Source organism: Erpetoichthys calabaricus, chromosome 4, assembly GCF_900747795.2.
Source record: "Erpetoichthys calabaricus chromosome 4, fErpCal1.3, whole genome shotgun sequence".
NCBI classification, from domain to species: domain Eukaryota; kingdom Metazoa; phylum Chordata; class Cladistia; order Polypteriformes; family Polypteridae; genus Erpetoichthys; species Erpetoichthys calabaricus.
Genome location: NC_041397.2, coordinates 14,780,863 through 14,801,737, shown reverse-complemented (window position 1 = coordinate 14,801,737; position 20,875 = coordinate 14,780,863). Strand labels below are relative to the sequence as shown.

At 40.2% G+C, this 20,875-nt stretch overlaps 1 protein-coding gene across 8 annotated transcripts in view; it reads right to left on the bottom strand.

Moving 5' to 3' along the window:
- Positions 1-20,875, bottom strand: part of mcf2la (mcf.2 cell line derived transforming sequence-like a) — a 324,509-nt gene that overhangs the window by 192,662 nt on the left and 110,972 nt on the right. Inside the window, exon 1 of one of the 8 annotated variants that reach the window (XM_051926316.1) lies at positions 11,138-11,353. The exons of 6 other annotated variants lie outside the window; for them this stretch is intronic. In XM_051926316.1, coding sequence (XP_051782276.1) covers positions 11,138-11,261 — 124 coding nt within the window. In that variant the 5' untranslated portion in view covers positions 11,262-11,353. Of the gene's footprint in view, positions 1-10,672; positions 10,719-11,137; positions 11,354-20,875 lie in introns of those variants that run through there. One more of the 8 variants, XM_051926323.1, reaches the window with a different exon arrangement.

Here is a 20,875-nt window from a genome sequence, read left to right as displayed (position 1 = left end):
TACATCGGACTTCCAATACAACTCGGAGTCCTACCACGTGCAAAAGTTCACTGACGACACTGCTATCATGGGCTGCAACATGAGTGGGCAGGAGGAGGAGTATAGGAACCTAATCAAGAACTTTGTTAAATGGTGCAACTCAAACCACCTACACCTGAACACCAGCAAAACCAAAGAGCTGGTGGTGGATTTTAGGAGGCCCAGACCCCTCATGGACCCTGTGATCATCAGAGGTGACTGTGTGCAGAGGGTGCAGACCTATAAATACCTGGGAGTGCAGCTGGATGATAAATTGGACTGGACTGCCAATACTGATGCTCTGTGTAAGAAAGGACAGAGCCAGCTATACTTCCTTAGAAGGCTTGCGTCCTTCAACATCTGCAATAAGATGCTGCAGATGTTCTATCAGTCGGGTGTGGTGAGCGCCCACTTCTACGTGGTGGTGTGCTGGGGAGGCAGCATAAAGAAGAGGGACGCCTCACGCCTGGTCAAACTGGTGAGGAAGGCAGGTTCTATTGTACGCATGGAGCTGGAAAGTCTGACATCTGTGGCAGAGCGATGGGCGCTGAGCATTCTCCTGTCAATCATGGAGAATCCACTGCATCAACTAATCAGTATCATCTCCAGACAGAGGAGCAGCTTCCTCTTCACTGGCAGCTCTATCCTTAGCATCCTTCTCCTAATATACCCAGCATCTCTCCTCTGCACACGTCCAAACCAACGCAATCTCGCCTCTCTGACTTTGTCTCCCAACCATCCAACCTGAGTTGACCCTCTAATGTCCTCATTTCTAATCCTATCTATCCTCATCACACCCAGTGCAAATCTTAGCATCTTTAACTCTGCCACCTGGTCAGTGCCACCATCTTACTCTGCTATATTTTTGCTGTAACAACAGAATGATCTCATAGAGAAAGAAACACAATGACTGTTAGACATATGAGATTATTTGCTTGCAAATGAAAAGGTGCGGAGGCATACAGTTTTCTGACTGTATATTCTAAAGAATGCATAACGTATATAGAAACTTAAAAAAAAGTGTAACTAACAGAAAAATCATAAGCATGAATTGATTTCCGTGTCTATCATAAATTTTTCTGTGATCCGCTTTAGCTTTGAATTTCACAAAAATCTTCTAAATTTAGATATTTTAACTGTGGAACTTTTTTGAAGGGTTGTTATTTGCTTGTCAATATTAGAAACTGAAGAGATATCGCATCAACAGTACAATACAGACTTTCCAGAGTGCAGCTGTGGAGAGAAAGAAGAACTGTCATATGAAGACATGACATTCATGAGAAAAGTCTCAGCGTCTGAAAAACTGGTAGGTGGCCATTTCTGCATAAATTTGCCTTAAAAAGAGGAGACACTTCTGCAGCCTGTTTGCGTGAATAAATCGGTGCTGCAACCGAACTATAATACCACGTTTCCCCGAAAATAACACCAGGTCTTATATTAATTTTTACTCCAAAAGATGCACTAGGGCTTATTTTCAAGGGATGTCTTATATTTATTCAAATATGTCTTCTTCTGGAATATCGTCATAACTCTCCACATTCAAACCCTGAATTCCAGCCTGAACTTCTTGTGACTCCGACCGCTTTAACAATCCTCCAGGATCGATGTGCGTGCTTTGAGGTTTGATGAATGGTTTGATGTGGTGGAGCAAATGTCGACATACAAATGCATTTGTGATGCTTTTATACTCAATGACGAACAATTGCTGTTTTGCAGAACAGCTTGCCATTGGTCTCAATAGGTAACTAAACAAAAATCCAGGTTTTCATGAAGAAGACAAAGCATTCACAGAAGACACAATAGAAAAGGGTTATGCTGTCAAGGCAACTAAAGAAAACCTGAATCGCGATGATGGCAGGGCGTGGTACATTCCACATCATGGTGTGTATCATCCAAATAAAAATAAGATGAGCATGGGTTTTGATTGTACAGCTATTTACCAAACAAATTCTCTTAATTAACAACTGCTCCTGATCTAACAGATACACTCACTGGCGGTCTTACAAGATTTAGAGAAGAACTAGCAACATAAGCTGGTATATATTCAGTTGTCTACTAAGTAAAGGTCACACAAGCAGGCTCTGATCTTCTTCATTTTTTGGTGGCCAGAATATAATCTGAGAAAAGACTTAGAAGAATTTAAAATGTAAGTGAATCCCTTTTGGGGCTACATCTTCACCCAGAGTAGAGGTGAGAAAAGCGCTATATAAATGTAAAGAATTATTATTATTATTATTAGATGTGCTTCTTATGCTTTATAAAGAACAGTGAAAAGTGTAAGAGAATCAGTTAATGAAGAAGCAGTTAATGCTGTGCCTCACAGTTTCCACATCAATGACTGTGGCAACAAAAGAACAGTCAAATCATTAGACTGGATCCAGTTCTGCAAGATGGAATACAGAGAGCTGGAGGCAAATTCAACAAAGCTGCCATGGCAGAAAAAGCTAAACATCCTGCAGTTCTCCATAAACATTTGCATATTGCTTCTCTTATACTGCTGAACAACCGCATTGAAAATGGGCGTTGTGGGCACAATTATATAATTGCACAGTTGCATCAGAAATACTGTAGAAATTAAGCTAATGCAGTTATAAGGAAAATCATTTCAAAGCGTACAATTTGCAGGAAGAAAAGCATGTGTGCAGAGTCAAAACAACAAATCTCTCTATTATATAAAAAAAATCTTTCAACGCAACAAGACTTTTCAGGAGACGAGACGAGACTTTTTGGAAAAGATTTTTTCAAGTCCCGCAAGATAAGAATATTGCCATGAGATTCTTTCAAGTCCCATCCTCCTATCAACCATTTTCAAAAAAGACCACAGTCCTCTCACCTCTCATTCATGTGAATGCTTTTGACAGACACACTTCCTGCGCTCTCAGCTCCTATAAATTCTAACGCTTTCCTCACTTTAACTTCCCAATTAAAGAAGACATATTATGTCCAAATCATATTGAAGAATTTCATCACGAAGGGTTATCAACCGAAGAAAGGAGTACACGGGCAATCCTAGCACCGAGAAACGAGGATGTCAAACGAATTTATGCCAAAAATGTCAATTGGTTAAATGCGTATCAATAGACTATGCTGAAACAGTTGGTGGTGATCGTATGGAAGATGAAAACAACTTACAATATCATGAAGAATATCTACAACCGTTAACACCGTCCAGTCTCCCACCGCACAAATTAATGTAGAAAGAAGGATATATCCAAGAAAGGTAATGTAGTAAATCTTCAGGGGATAACATTAGACAACAAAGGAGAACTTGATATGCCATTCACATTAAAATGTTAACAATTTCCTGTTAGAATAGCTTTTGCAAAGACAATTAACAAATCTCAGAGCCAAACATTCGAAAAAGTAGTTTTATTTAATAGAGAGAAAGAAACTAAATTCATTCATGGGTAGGTATACATCACATGGATGCAAATGTAACACTTCAAATGAAAATTAAAATCTGTTTAAATTGTACATTCGCATCCCCATACGTGAGCGGCAGAACCGTAAAGAGACTAGCGCGTAGCCCTGGCAAGGGGTTGGCGAACAAAGCGAGCAGGGAGCTAAACCCCCTACTAATTATAATGAGAAGATCCTACATATTTGTTTTGTGGTAAATTGCAAACACGATTGTGTTGTGGCTGATCAGGAAATTCTCACTTCATTTAATTTTGTGAACTCTTTGATTATTTACACACAGTCTTATTGAAGTAACACTCACTCTTACAGGGACCTGAAATGAAATGTAACCCTAGTAAGTCAATGTTAATTTTAAATTCACTTAATTGTTTGCTTAGAATAGAAAGCAAGTTTCACATAACAGCGTAGCTAATGGAAGACTCTGTTTTATCTCCTAATAGTCATCCCCTGTGGCTCTGTAGTGAAACAGGACAAACTTTAAAAATCAATTAAAAAAAATATATAATAATTTGTATTGAGAAGATTTTATATTGATAGTTTTTATATCCGAGCTCCTCTTGATATACAATATTTTTGGTTTTGCTATCAGGGGCGAGAATGTAGCTGCAATCTCTTTTCCAAAAATGTAAAAAGTTGGCAAGGTATTCTCTATTTTCTTTAAAAACTTTAAAACTAATATATTCAGAGTGTGGAATTTTTTTTTTTTTTTTGGTGTATGCTTTACGCTCAAGGGTCTGGCCTTTCCAGTTGCTGCAGAATTTTTGGAAACATCAGAAAAATGCACAGCTACAATGCCAAAAATTCTTGCCGACTGTATTCTTCTGACTGTTCCACATTTCGAGGACTCTCTGTGTTTGTGTGAAGTTCTGTGTCCCTGTGTTCTTGTGGTATAGTGGTCTCTGGACTTCAAAATTTGGTGGTTGTGGGTTGAAATCACATTGTTGATACTCTGTGTTCGTGAACAATACAATACAATACAATAGAATTTATTTTTGTATAGCCCAAAAAGTGCCGCAATTGGCTTTAACACCTGCCTTTTGACAGCCCCCCAGCCTTGACTCTCTAAGGCACAGGTGTTGAACTCCGGTCCTCATGGGCCGCAGTGGCTGCATGTTTTTATTCTAACCATCTTCTTCATTAGTGAGCAGTTTTTACTGCTAATTAACTTCTTTTGCTTTAGTTTTAATTAACTTGACTCAGGCCCCTTAATTGTCTCTTTTTTCCTTAATTAGTAGCCAAACAATAATGAGACATCAAACAAGCCGCCATATGACAGAAAAAACAGAAAAATCAACAGATTTGGAAATGTTTACTGTGGCAGAATGAGAGCAGCAACAAGCCATTGAAATAAATAACGGGCTTAATTAACAGCAAGAATCAGCTTCTCATTAAGAGACTGGTTGGAGTGAAAATGGTTGGAGTTTGAAATCCCAGTTAAGCTGGTCATCTGTTGGCTCGTTTCAAGTCTCATTTCTGTTTGGCTGCCATTTAATGAAGAAACAAATCAATTCAGAGGACTGAATCCTTAAAAACAGGGCTATTGAAATGAAGGGAAAAGGAGTTAATTAGCAGTGAAAACTACTCACTGATTAGGAAAAGGGTTAGAATGAAAACCTGCAGCCACTGCGGCCCTCCAGGCCCGGAGTTCGACACCCCTGCTCTAAGGAGACAAGGAAAAACTCCCAAAAAAATCCTAGTAGGGGAAAAAAATGGAAGAAACCTTGGGAAAGGCAGTTCAAAGAGAGACCCCTTTCCAGGTAGGTTGGGCGTGCAGAGGGTGTCAAAAAGAAGGGGGTCAATACACCACAATACACAGAACACAAGTAATCCTCAATACAATATAAAAATAAAAATATTACAAGTATGGAGCAGAATTTAACAGATGATATCACTTCACCTGCCTATTTTCCAATTGGAAAAAACAAATAAAACGTGACCAATTGAATTCCAAATGTTGTAAGTTGCCTTGGATAATATAATAAGTAATAATAATTTAAAGTAATAACTGGGAGCCATCACACTAATTCCTTCTATAATTTTAAATTCACTCTTTAATTTAATATTGTTTTTATCATTATGCTGCTGCTGGAGTATATGAATTTCCCCTTGGGATTAATAAAGTATCTATCTATCTATCTATCTATCTATCTATCTATCTATCTATCTATCTATCTATCTATCTATCTATCTATCTATCTATCTATCTAATCATTTCAATGATATTCACATCTTAATCTCTATTCACTTAAACTTAAAAGGTTCAACTTCTGTAAACATTCTTCATAACCTATACCATGCAGTCTTAGAATCAGCCTAGTTGCTCTCCTCTGGACTTTCTCCAGCACTGTTATGTCTTTTTTTGCAATATTAAAACGAAAGCTGCACACAGTACTGCAGGTGAGAGGCCTCACTAGTGAGTTATCTAACTTCAGCACATCCTCTTTTGACTTGTACGCTAAACAACTTGCTATATAACCTAACATCCAGTTAGTGCACAGAAGCCATTAGGAAGGCTACCTGGATGTACAGTGACGGGTCACCTACACCTTCTGGGTCCTTCTCATGCAGAAAGCTGTAGTTTCACCTTCCAAACTTCCCACTGTATGCGGAAATCTAACATTTTTACTTCCTGCATATAATATTTTAAATTTACTTTTGTTGAATTTTATCAGCCACAAATCTGCCCAAGCCTACAATCTACCTATTGTCCTTCTGTAAGGATTAGGCTGATTCTAAATGATCTGCCATTCCACCTATTGTGGTATCATCAGCAAACTTAATCAATTTGTTATTTATTTATCGTGTCACACACATATGCCTAGGAGAGAACCTCAGGGCTTGTCGACATGCAATTCCACCCCAAGCCACTGCTTGATGCTGCTTTATAATTCTTGTCCTCTCCTTCCTTCTGCAGATTTGGAAATCAAAACAAAATCAAAGGCATATGACATCACTTCCTGTTCGGGAGCTCCTGAACCCACCTTAAGGTGGAGTGGTGGATCTGAGCTGATATTGGGAAGGTTGCTGGTTCAAACCCCGTTACGTTACTTCCAGAAGGAATCCTACCAACTGGGGTCTTGAGAAAGACCCTTAACCTAGAAATTTTTACAAGGGTGCTATACAATGTCTGAACCTGTGCTCTGACCTCCAAAGGTCATTCGAAAAAGACAGCTTCCCATTATAATTAATAATTTAATAATTAATAATAATAATAATTTTTTGCATTTATATAGCGCTTTTCTCACTACTCAAAGCGCTTAGCAATTGCAGGTTAAGGGCCTTGCTTAAGGGCCCAACAGAGCAGAGTCCCTTTTGGCATTTATGGGATTCGAACCAGCAACCTTCCGATTGCCAGTGCAGATCCCTAGCCTCAGAGCCACCACTCAAAGACTCAAAAATCATAAACAGCGCCACCGCCATCTTTCTCCAGTCTGATTACTGTGTTTATTACTTTGACTTCATAATATACAGAGTTTGCCTGAGTGCACTCCAACTTTTTATCTCTGTTTCTGTGCTTAATTTACAATATATTAAAAAGAGAGGTAACTGTATAAATGTGACCTGTGATGAACTGGTACACTGTTGGCTTCTTCCTTCTATCTGATGCTGCTGGAGTATACGTAATGATTAAATGACAATAACACCCAAAGGAAAGAATTGTATACAAACAGGGGTGAAATAATATTTATGTAATGTATTACTGTACGTTACTGGTGTCTAAAAACAAGCCAATTTAAATTAAACAAATTAACCTCCATAAGGTTTGTGTTGGATTTAGTCTCGCATAATGACATAGAGGCAATATTTGTTCTCTCTCTTCAAATAAATAAACACATGTAAGAAATGTAATTCAACAGTGTCTTCATTTGAATAAAGTGCAATGCTGTTTCAGACAGCTAAATGTTACTGAATATTTGCATACCTATGCTAATGCTTCTTAATCCATCCCCATGGTTACTGTAAACAACCCCAAAGGTCTTCCTCATTGCTTTCATGTGTGGGTTTTGTCAGGTGGTCCAATCTAGTGCCTTCTGTGCTCTCCTCTCCCTAGGTAAAAAACTGGCATTATAGTGGCAATGGCACTATAATGATAAAGGAGTTAATGATTGGCATGCTTTGGGACTGTGGCTTCCTTCTGTTGGAGCAATGAACCTGGACCGGAGAAAAGTGATTTATAAGGTGCAGATCACAAGCACGGAGTTCAAATGATGTGCTCCGACTAGCAGGTGAGCCCATGCAGAGTTACACAGTGGAGGCTGAATGAATCTGCAACGTTTTACTTTACAGTTCAACATGTCAATGATAGATAGATAGATAGATAGATAGATAGATAGATAGATAGATAGATAGATAGATAGATAGATAGATAGATAGATAGATAGATAGATAGATAGATAGATAGATAGATAGATAGATAGATAGATAGATAGTGAAAGGCACTACATAATAGATAGATATTATATTGGCTGGGATGTAATTTGTTGGCTGAAAGTCCTCAATGTTAGTGTATCACAGAGATGATATGCAGCATTGCTCGTAATGGCACTCAGTTTTGTTTTAATCCTCTCCCCTGCTTCTATCTGCAGAGTGTGTCCCATACCTGAGCCTGCACTTTTAATAAGCTTGTAAATTCAGCAAGACTTTCTTGAAGTGATGTTACTGACCCAGCACACCACACTGGACAGCACAGAAGTTGAGTAATTCCATGTCAAATCATCACCTTTAAAGAACTCATCGTCACAGCTTTTAACTAAACTTGGCATGCTGATTGGGTCAAATGAGAAACCAAAAGAACTGAAATTGCACATGTCTTGGATCAGTATTACTGGACATTTAAGCTATAGCAAAGTCTGAACTTTTGGGGGGGGGCGGGGGGTGGTTGATTATGACTTTGAAATACTTTCTCATGCCAATATGGCAGCTATGTAAAAGGCCCATTAGTGATATGAAACCATGTGATTGCCTCCTATAAGTAATGAAAGCTCAATAATGACTCAAAAACCAAAGACCACATTTTCTGGAGACGTTTATGACATTATAAGCTAGCTATTCAGTGTTTCATATTATAATCACTGCGGTGGGCTGGCGTCCTGCCCGGGGTTTGTTTCCTGCCTTGCGCCCTGTGTTGGCTGGTGACCCTGTAGTTAGGACATAGCGAGTTGGATAATGGATGGATGGATGGATGGATATTATAATCACTTATAACATGGTAATTTTTCATTTTGAGGATAGCATAGTATTTACACAAAATATAGGACTGGAAAAGAGCTTTAAAATAATATTGGAACCATTTCTGTGCAACTTAACTTTAGGAAGACTAGGGGGCTTTGCACCCTGCCTACTTCGCTTGCCAACTCTTGGGCCTGCACTATGCTCTAGCCTCTTTGCGCTTCTGCTGCTCACGTATGGGCATGCGGATGTCCAATTTAAACAGATTGATATTTTCATGGGAATTGTTACATATGCATAATAGAAGTAACTATTTTACATTACAGCGAGTAATTAACCATATTAAAAATCAAATAATAATTTGAAAGTAAATTATGTTTCATGTTGTGTTAGTTATTTGTTGCGTAATACGATTTCGTTCGGTTTGGATTTGAAATTAACATGCAAATACTTTTTAAACTTACACTTTTACTATAAAACTTCACTAAAAACAATTTTTTGAATTATATTTTCGTCAATATCGCACTGAATATTGATTCTGTGTTTGGGCTTTCATCGTGACAACGCAATGTATAACTGCCTGTGAATGAATTTTGTTTCTTTCTCTCTATTAAATAAAATTACTTTTTTCAAATGTTTGGGTCCGAGATTTGTTAACTGTCTTTGCCAAAGCTATTCTAATGGGAAACTGTTAACGTTTTAATATGGATGGCATATCAAGATCTCCTTTGTTGTCTAATGTTAACCTCAAGATGTACTATATTACCTTTCTTGGATACATTCTTCTTTCTACAGTAATTTGTGCGTTGGAAGACCGGACGGTGTTAACGGTTGTAGATATTCTTCATGATGTTTTTTTAATGTTCCGCACCATCACCACCAACTGTTTCAGCACTGTCTATTGATACACATTTCACCAATTTGCTGTGTAACCAATCGACATTTTGTGCGTAAATTCGTTTGACTTCATCGTTTCTCGGTGTGTACTCATTTTTTCTGTTGATAACCCTTTGTGACGAAATTCATCAATAAGATTTGAACATAATGCGTCTTCATTGATTGTGAACTTAAGGTGAGGAAAACGATAAAATTTATAAGAGCGGAGAGAGCAGGAACTGTGACTGTCAAAAGCACTCACACGAATGAGAGGTGAGAGGGCCGTGTGCGTGTTTGAATATGGTTGAGAGGAGGGCATAACTTTAAAAAAATCTCATGGCCAAAGTCTTGTCTCACGGGACTTGGAAAAAAATCTCTTGAAAAGAGTCTTGTCTCGTCCCAGGATTTTTTTTATATAATAGAGAGATAAAGTCAATTAGAGTCATAATCCTCCTCCTCCCCCCAATAAGTTCAAATTTTGTTAGTTTAAATCTCCGTTTATATCAATTCAAGACAAGTGCAATTTCAGTTCCATGGGTTCCTCATATGACCAGATCAGCATGCCAAGTTTTGTTAAAATCTGTCAGCATGAGGCCCAAAAGTGTGATGATCTGACATGGAATTACCCAGTTGTGGAAGATGTGAAGGATGTCACTTCCCACATTATAGAATCGTAGACTTCTAAGGAACAAGATGGGGTCCAGAGTGCGCCCATAACTCAGCCTGCCCTTTTAATTAGTTTGTTAATTAGGTGACACTTCCTGCCTGAGGTTAGGCTTTTTGCTCATTTGCTTACACAGTTCTATTGCACATACCGCTCCAGATGAAAGCTGCTCTATTAAGATAAACAGACTTGACTGGGTCTCTCTTCCTGGTAAGGGACATAATCAAATTGTATTAAAAAGAAAGTCTGAACAGATACAAATGGCCACAAAAAAGATGTTGCGCTAGCCGACGGAACCACTTTTAGCAGCTTGTTTACTACATGCTGTGTGTAGCCCTAGAGGTTTAAGTACACAGATAAGTGCTTTTCTCATGAAGCACCACAAGTCTTATGGCTGCCTCTCAAATCACAGCTCATCTGTACACACATAAGACACACATGCCCCATGTCACCAGTGAGTGTTATGCTAAAAGGAAACTAAAGAGAAGTAAAGCACGATGTGAAAAAAGGCGAAGGTAATCTTACCGGGCTGTGATTTATCTTCCCGGGAGGACATGGCTGCTGTGTGGAGAAGCTGCAAGAAAGCCTAGTGCAGAGTAGTTTCTTTGTCAAATGGGAAGATATTAGATAAAGAAATAAAAAGAGGAAACTGGAATATGATTTAACTGCCTCGTGAGCAAATGACTCTCAGCTGAAAACCCGCCTCATCTTCCTCAAGACGCACAAGTGAAGTCACAACAAAGCTTGCCATGGCTAAACTTTACCAGCTCATATTTGCAACTCTAAAGTTCTGCAAGCCATGTACGAGATTTTAAGATTTCAATGCAAGACATCTCATGGATCTCTAAGTCATACGCCTCTCATTAAAACAGCCAAGCCTCCCCATCTCAGACACATCCATGAAGTTAGAAGGGGAGCAGATCTGCAACTCTCCAAATGTGTCAAAAACGCATTCAGCACAGAGTAAGCAGGACAAAATACACAACTTACCAGAGCTGTTGTCACCCCAAGCCTCTTGAGAGTGGGAGCCCAAAAATGGTACAGCAAAACCGAGCCTAGCCAAGATCCTGGCAGAAGCCTCATATGGTTCCTTTAGCCACCCATGCAGAGACATGCTCTTCAGGAGACACTGGGGGGCATGCCTCTGGGTGATTATACAGGTACACTTGGGCAACCTAAGAACAGCCAAGAACAATTTCAACCGCACTGGCAGGAGAGAGAATTTAACCAGTTGCCACTGCTACCATTGAAGTCCGCCTGCATGGTAAATGTCTACTGCCAGAGAGCTAGTTGTGCATCAGGTCCCCCAGAGAAACAGGGACTACAAGTAACAGGGGAGAAGTCATCACATGCCGGTTCAAAGTGGCATCAGCAGGCGCATGCACATAAACAGCAGTGTCGTCTTCCCAGCCACACCCGCCGAGGATCTACGGAAGCATGAAAATGAAGAGTGCCAACTCTGCAAATAATTACATGAGGAAGGAAGGGAGGGAAATGCACAGACCTCTGACACGCTGCGTCAGACAAGTGCACTTAATCTAGCCCTCCTCAGAGACCCTGATAACAGCATCCTCTGCTGTGCTACAAATTCTAAAAATCACGTCACACCACATTTGGTGACTCAAGGCCAAATACAGGGAAGGATATAACATTTAGAAGCCATAAACTCTGACTGAAACAGCGTGTGAAGGTACAGTACATGGCCTCATCATGGTCACACTATGAACCTGAACAGGAAAGGCACCTAAAAAGATGAATACAGGCCGGATATTATGAAACAGTTTGAAGACTTCTGGACATGGGCTCAAAGTCAGCATGAAAGACAGCTACCATACTGCTTTCTCATAATCTTTCAAATTACCTTCTTCAACTTACTTCTCTTCCTGCCAACAACTCAGCTTCTATGGCATAGCAATGAATTGTGCAAAGCAGAAGGGCCTACGAGCTTAGGGGGCCCACTCGGGCCATATAGATTTTTTCTTAAAGTTTTAATAACTTAACTAAAACAGCAGTTTCACAATCTTGATGCAGTGGCTTCACCGTTCAATGTCTTGTTACCATCAACTCTGACCTTGATGGCTGGCAACGAATTGGATGCTGCTGCCAATCTTCTTGTTGAACGCTGTAGCACCGACATTTCATCGGCATTTTCTGCTCAGTTGTAGTCATTTTGTGCGTGTTTTCAATCTTTCTTGTCAACCAAGTCGACTGTTTTCGAAAGTAGCTGAACTCTTGCTGATAGATCACTGTGCACTGTCATCTACTTTCAGTGACGTCTGCACAGTTTACATGGTACTGCTGACTACTGTCACAGACGGCCGGGACACCTCTTGACTGTATGAACCGGGGGAGCAAGCCTGGTCAGAACAGTACGTCAACCATTATGCTAGATGGTAGGCCCTGGGTGGCAGTGGTGCCTCGGATTCCTGCAGGGCTCCATGGGAGATGAAGTTCTCTACAATGCTGTTGGGATCTGGGGGTGCCGCCAGGGGGCTGTGAAGATGCAACTCTCTTTAACACAATGTAGGTACATAGAAGGCCTTATCAACTTCAGGCAGGACAGTTTCTGGTTTATCCACTGTATTATAAATTAAACTTGCAGAAATGGCACATGGGCGGCACGGTGATGCAGTGGGTAGTGCTGCTGCCTTGCAGTTAGGAGACCTGGGGACCTGGGTTCGCTTCCCGGGCCCTCCCTGCGTGGAGTTTGCATGTTCTCCCCGTGTCTGCGTGGGTTTCCTCCCACAGTCCAAAGACATGCAGTTTAGGTGCACTGGCGATTCTAAATTGTCCCTACTGTGTGTTTGGTGTGTGGATGTGTGTGTGCCCTGCGGTGGGTTGGCGCCCTGCCCGGGGTTTGTTTTCTGCCTTGTGCCCTGTGTTGGCTGGAATTGGCTCCAGCAGACCCCCGTGACCCTATAGTTAGGATATAGCGGGTTGGATAATGGATGGATGGATGGATGGAAATGGCACATACCTGCGTCCTTTCCGGTGCTCGTGACAAGAGTGTGCGGCGGTGTCAGCGGTCGCTGGATGCCGCATCTTAGGGGGATTTTGGATGGTGTGGGTGGTGTCTCTCCTCGGTGGTCCTTGGGAGCTTCGATGCAGCAAGACAGGGCACAGCAATGGGTTTTTGAAGGCTGGGTTTGTTTTTGGGATGGTTTTTGTTTTGTTGCTTTTGTTGTTCGCTGAGGAGGCGCAGTTGAGGAGGACCAGTGTGGGTGTCGTGAGGAGGACCAGTGCGTGGGCGAGAACTAGCACCATCTGGTGATCAGGGGAGCGTGCATGCACGCGGATAGCTCCCAGATTCAAAGGTACATGAAACACGACACAGGGAGATGGGTATCCAGGTCTTTTGTCAGCCAATTCCTGGGAGAACTTATGAAGGCCTGTGAGGAAGTGTAAAGGGGGAAAAAGCTGGGTGAGCAGGAGGATGTACGTGTTGCTTCAGAACAGGAGTAGGTTAATAAAATGAATTTATATTTGAGAAAAGGACCTTGAGGGAACAATTGGATGGGTGCAATTTTTACAGGACTTTTTTTTTTTTTTTTAATTTCTTTGCCTTTTTGCAACGCACAACTTTTGTGACTATTTGCGGCATTTACTGCACAATACATTGCACTTTTTTTCCAAATTTCATTTCTGTGTCGGCATCTCTTACTGTTCCTTACCTCGGTCCCTCTATCAAGGACTTGTGGTCTGCCAGATTTATCTGTTAAGGAGCCGAGTGCCTGACAGGGGCGCTGCAGTTGTTCCTGAGCCCATGTGGGTGGCTCTTCCACCACACCAGGAAGTGCAACCAGAAATAGATCAAACACCTGGAGCACTACTGGGTGGGCTATAAAAGGAGCCAGCAGCCACCACTCCAGGAGCCAAAGTCAGGAGGAAGGAGACAAAGCATGCCGGGGAGGAGTAGAGGAGAAAGAAAGAGAAAGTATTGTGATTGGGATAATGCTTGTGCTTATTGGGACTGTGTTGTGCCTGTGGGAACCGGAAAGGCGCTGCCCACAGGCGAAGAAAATAAAATAAAAACGTGTTTGTTTTTATAAAGTGTGTAAAATCAAATTCTCCCTTACAGAATCTGTGTACAACTTTTTTAAAACCTGGTAGGATCTAATCTAGGGGTCCTGGAGGGCCACAGTGGCTGCAGGTTTTTGCTCCAACCCAATTGTTTAATAAGAAGCCCTTATTGCTCAAGTAACACTTGTGCTTCATTTTAGTCGTCTCGCTCATTAAGATTGTGAACCCTTATTGCTTATTTTAGGTCAGATTATCTCGGGGCATAACGTGAGCTACCACAGCTATGCTGATGACACGCAACTGTACTTATCAATAGCACCTGATGACCCCGACTCTGTTGATTCACTGACACAATGTCTTACTTGGGTTTCAGAATGGATGAGTAGTAATTTTTTCAAACTAAATAAAGGAGAAAACTGAAATTTTAGTGATTGGCAATAATGGATATAATGAGGTTATTAGAAATAAACTTAATGCATTAGGATTAAAAGTCAAGACGGAGGTAAAGAATTTAGGGGTAACTATTGACTGTGACCTGAATTTTAAATCACATATTAATCAGATCACTAAGATAGCATTTTTTCCACTTAAGGAATATAGCAAAAGTTAGACCTCTTATCATTGAAAGATGCTGAAAAATTAGTTCAGGCTTTTGTTTTCAGTCGACTAGATTACTGTAACGCACTCCTCTCAGGACCACCCAAAAAAGACATAAATCGATTGCAACGAGTGCAGAATGCAGCTGCTAGAATCCTAACTAGGAAAAGAAAACCCGAGCACATCACACCAGTTCTGATGTCACTACATTGGTTACCTGTGTCATTCAGAATTGACTTTAAAATACTGCTTATGGTTTATAAAGCCTTAAATAATCTGCTCCATCTTATACTTCGGAATGTCTGACATCTTACACTCCAAATCCTAACCTTAGATCTTCAAATGAGGGTCTGCTTAGAATTCCAAGAGCTAAACTTAAAAGAAGTGGTGAGGCGGCCTTCTGCTGTTAGGCACCTAAAATCTGGAATAGCTTGCCAATAGGAATTCGCCAGGCTAATACAGTGGAGCACTTTAAAAAACTTCTAAAAACACATTACTTTAACATGGTCTTCTTGTAGCTTCATTTTAGTTTAATCCTGATGCTCTGTAAATTCAATTAATTATTATTTTTCATGGTGGCTCCAAAATCTGTACTAACCCCTACTCTCTCTTCTGTTCTTTTTCCGGTTTTCTGTGTCGTCAATCTGTGCCACCACCACCTAATCAAAGCTCCATGATGTCCCTCCATTGATGGAATAAAGACCAGAAGTCCACATGACCGTCATCAAGTCCTTCCATGAGAACCCTGAATACAATGAGGACTGATTGATGTCATTTATGTGAGGTAGAATGCCTAGTGGGGGCTGGGTGGTCTCATGGCCTGGAACCCCTGCAGATTTTATTTTTTTCTCCAGCCGTCTGGAGTTTTTTTTATTCTATGTTAATTAGTGTTCTCTTATTTTCTCTTATTTTAATTCTTATTTTGTCTTTTTTTTCCTCTTTCTTCATCATGTAAAGCACTTTGAGCTACATTATTTGTATGAAAATGTGCTATATAAATAAATGTTGTTGTATTTTAGTCTTAAACAGTTATATTCTTGGTTATCTAATTAGTAATAACATGCAAATGACAAAAGAGACCAGCATTTCTCCATTTAGCTTGTTACCATTGACACCTGTGTATATTTATCAGGCACTATTGGGTTTAATAAAATAATTGGAAGGAAAGTGAAGAGAAAAAAGTGAACGACTGAGAATTACTCATCCGTTTTGGATGATATCCTTAGAAAGGGGAAGAAAATCTAAGATATGAGAATGACCCGACATAGCAGAGTTAAAACACTAACAAACCATGAAATTAAATTATTGGCAAGAATTGCTTTCCAATTAAGCAACCGGGTTAGAACAAAAACCTGCAGCCACTTCGGCCCTCCAGGACTGTGATTGAGGACCCCTGCTCTAATCAATAACATTTTATAATAAGTATTTAAATTGAGTTAGTGGATTCTCTTCCCTTATTTATTTTTATTTATTTACTTATTTTTTCTACTATTCTCATGGGTGAGGGCTGATTTGATCCGAAGTTAATTTTGTAAAATTTGACTTGCTTGTTTGGAATGTTATTTGCTTTTAATAAATTCAATAAAATGCTTAAAAAAACAAAACAATTCCCATTTAGAGAGCTGGTTTGTTTGTCACCAGTGTATAATCTGACAGTGATGTGGTTGCAGATGCCACTGCCCAGCCAGCCCCTAGGAGCTAGTTACGAATAAATTACTAACAGTTATGCCAGACAGGAGCACAGGGGCCTTCAGCAAGTTAGCTATACCACGGCTGAGCTTCCTTTCATGCAGCTGAGTCTAGCCACTTCTAGTCAAGCTTCAAAGAGACAAATAAAAAGAAGCATTACATCCTGGTAGTAACTGAAAATGTAATATCACTATAACAGCCCCTACCTTTCACCCCCTGCCCGTGAAAAGACCCCACTACTCTCAATTCCGGTGCCATGCTGCCATCTCAAAGGTGAGGACTTAATGCACTTAGGGACTCAAGGGTGTGTTTTTTTGCACTGTGGTAACCTCAGGATTCGCCAGCTTTGCACAGCATTGTGACATTGGCAGGGACTTTCCCCAAGCAGTTCTGTTCCTCCTGATACACCAAGATACTTGGTCTGATTATAATTAGCACTAATAATTAGGGTTAGGGTTAGGGTTAGGGTTAGGCTTGTCTAAATGAGCATTGGCATACAACAAGCGACTCTGTTTGTGGCGTAAGTGCAGAAAGGGCTTTTTTCTCACCACCCTGCCATACAGATGTTCTTTGTGCAAATTGCGCTGAATTGTAGAACGATGTACAGATACACCATCTGCAGCAAGATGTTTTTGTAGGTCTTTGGAGGTGATCTGTGGGTTGTCTGTAACCATTCTCACAATCCTGCTCATTTGCCGCTCCTGTATTTTTCTTGGCCTGCCAGACCTGCTGGGTTTAACAGCAACTGTGCCTGTGGCCTTCCATTTCCGGATTCCATTCCTTACAGTTGAAACTGACAGTTGGAGTTGGAGTTGGACTGGGCACAGCATAGGGACAGCCAGATGACGAATGTCTAGCATGAAAGCAGCTGCTGGGCTAGTACAAGGAGACCTGAGGAAAGGAACAACAAGCAGATGGCTGTTCTGAAGTGAGGGAGAAGGGCATGAATGTCATTACCAGAGACAGATGAGATGGTACATGAGACAGAGCAATGGTGTTAATGCTTAAACAGATGATTGCATGATGGGATAAAGCTGAGAACATCAATTGTGGCTTGACAGCAGAAGTGAATGTCATACAGTGGGTAATGGGATCGTCTTGTGGGTGAACAATATGGCTGAACATCCGAAATACTCTGCCCTTCTTATTCAGCAAATCCCTGCCATGATATTGGAGGTTTAAAGGGTCATTCACTTGTAGTGAACTTGTAGTGAACTTGTAGTGAATAGACAAGATGAGTGTATGGCGGACAAGACACGTCTCTAGTTTGCGACTTCCAGAAAAGCAGTCTTTCTATTTGTGTCTGCTTGTTTTGTGGTATCATTTTAGCAGTGAAGTTTTCAAAGCAAATCCAGCAGGTTGTGGAAAGCACTAATAATTTTTTTTTTTCCCATATCTTTCTGTCCTCCCCATCTTGTTCTGTTACACCATCACCTGCATGTCCTCTCTCACCACATCCATAAACCTTTGCTTAGGCCTTCCTCTTTTCCTCTTCACTGGCAGCTCTATCCTTAGCATCCTTCTCCCAATATACCCAGCATCTCTCTTCTGCACATGTCCAAACCAACGCAATCTCAACTCTCTGACTTTGTCTCCCAACCCAAAATTGATTACTTGCCTTAAAAGTTCAAAAATGCAAAGTCCTAAAATAAATCAAAATATCTTACAAGGGAGAGAAGCCATAAAGGCAATCTAAACTATAATCTTTGCAAACAGAGAGTTTACTCTCTATACAGTACATACATATATATATATCATCTCTAAACAATACATACATATATCTCTCTATTATATAAAATAATCCTGCAATGAGACAAGACTTTTTGAAGAGACTTTTTGGAATCCAGGCCCACGAAACGGAGACTTTTGCCATGAGATTCTTTCAAGTCACGCCCTACTTATAACCATTTTCAAACAAGACCACGGTCATCTCACCTCTCAGTTGTGTGAATGCTTTTGTCAGACACACTTACTGCGCTCTCAGGTCTTAGTCGTCTGAATGCGAAATGAGTACACGGGCAATCCTAGCAGCAAGAAATGATGAAGTCAAATGAATTAGAGCAAAAATTGTTGATCGGTTACACGGCAAATTGGTATCAATAGACTATGCTGAAGCAGTTGGTGGTGATCATCAGAAGATGAGAACATCAATTTACAACATCCCATAGAATATATACAACCGTTAACAACGTCCGGTCTTCCACCGGCTGAATTACTGTAGAAAGAAGGATGTATCGTAATGTTATTGCATAATTTATGTCTGAGTGATGAACTATGCAATGGGACAAGATTAGTTATATTAAAAATTGGTCGAACAATTCTAACATGTAAAATTTTAACAGGCGACAAGAAAGGTAATGAAGTAAGCATTCCGTGAATAACATGAGACACCAAAGGAGATCTTGATATGCCATTCGTATTAAAACGTTTACAGTTTCCCGTTAGAATAGCTTTTGCTATGACAATTAACAAGTCACAGGGACAAACATTCAAAAAAATCGGTTTATTTATTAGAGAGAAAAACGATCTTCACTCACAGGCAGTTATACGTTGCATTGTCACGATGCAAGTCCAAACACAGAATCAAAATTCAATGCGATCTTAAAGAAAAGTTTATTCCAAATATTATTTTTACTGAAGTTTTAAAGTAAAAGTGAAAGTAATGCATATGTAACAATTCCCATTAAAATAACAATATCTTTAAATTGTATATCCGGTTAACCAAACCCAGGAGTTAGCGAGCGAAGCGAGGTACCTATACTACCTATGGAAGTGAAGATCTGTGATACAGTTTGCATATCTGCAGCTAGTAATCCACAAAGGGAAAAAATGAATCATATATCTTAAAATAGTTTTTTATTCCTAAGCTTTCCACAACTTACCAGGTGTCATAATCATAGGAAAATGATAAGACATACAGGAATTACAGGCAATATATAGCAAATGAGGGGTTAGGGGTGGATCATTAAGGTGGGGTTTGGAGGGTGTTGGTCATAAAGTCTCTTTTATTATTTCAGTGTTGTTCTTTTTAAGCCTGCATATGCTGGGTTCATGTCCAGATGTCTGTTTTCATTTGAAAGGCATGATTCAGCCAGCACTCTGGCACTTTTAGTATTAGCTCTGAATTTCAAATTGCACCATGCCCCAGTTAAACATTAAACAGTTGAACTTGTATGTGCATATATCAGAGATTGTAGGTCCTTTCTTCTGATAGCATTGCGATGTTCTTGTATGCACATTGCGAATGTTTTAGATGTTTGTCCCACATATACAGCTGGGTATGAACTACATAGGATACTGTGTTTCTTGCACTGACTCTACTCTAACCTGATCTCACATCCTACTTGGCACATCCTTCCCTATTATAGTGGTGTACTGGAAAGTACAGCATGTATCCTCTCCAAATCAGGCATCAAAATAGCCCGTAAACCTGCAAACACTCTACGGACTGTTCTATTCAATGCCAAAAGCAAGAAAGGATGAGTCAGGTGGAGAACTTTGTTACTTGGTACAAAGAAAATTGTCTGCATCCTAACATCAGCAAAACTAATAAATTGGTGATTGATTTTTACCACACCAAAGAGCCTCTATGTCTGGTTTACTATTCAGGGAGCGGATTTAGTGGTGGTCTACTCCTACATGTACTTGGGTGTCCACATCAATGGCAGGTTGGCCTTGTTTTGGAACACAGAGAAACTATATAAGAAAGGGCAGTGTTGACTCTTTAGACTTAAGAGACTGCATTCCTTTAATGTAGAAAGTGACATCCTTCACATCTTCTATAAGTCTGTGATAGCCAGTGTGGTTATCTACATTGTAGTGTGCTGGCTGGTAACATCACTTCAAGGGAGGCCTACCAAATTAACGAGCCAATTAAAACAACAAGCTCAGTTATAGGAAACACTCTGTACCCCCCTGGGGGTCATAGCAACGGAGAGAATTAAAACAAACCTGAGTGCCACTATGAACAATACTGCACATCCTCTCTGTGACACACCAACACTGAGGACTTTCAGCTAGCGAATCATTCAACAGACGTGTGCCAAGAAATGCTGCAGGAGCTCCTTTATACCTTATGCCTCATTGGGACTGGGCCTACCAAGTCAGAATCAGTCTGTCTGTCTGTCTATCTATTATGTAGTATCTATCTATCTGTCTATTTGTTATATAGTGCCTTTCATGTCTGTCTTTCTATAATATAGTGCCTTTCATATCTATCTATCTATCTATCTATCATATAGTGCCTTTCCTATCTAACTATCTATCATATAGTGCCTTGCCTATCTATCTATCTATCTATCTATCTATCTATCTATCTATCTATCTATCTATCTATCTATCTATCTGTTATATACTGCCTTTCACATCTATCTATCTATCATATAGTGCATTTCACATCTGTCTATCTATGGTTACAAAAGG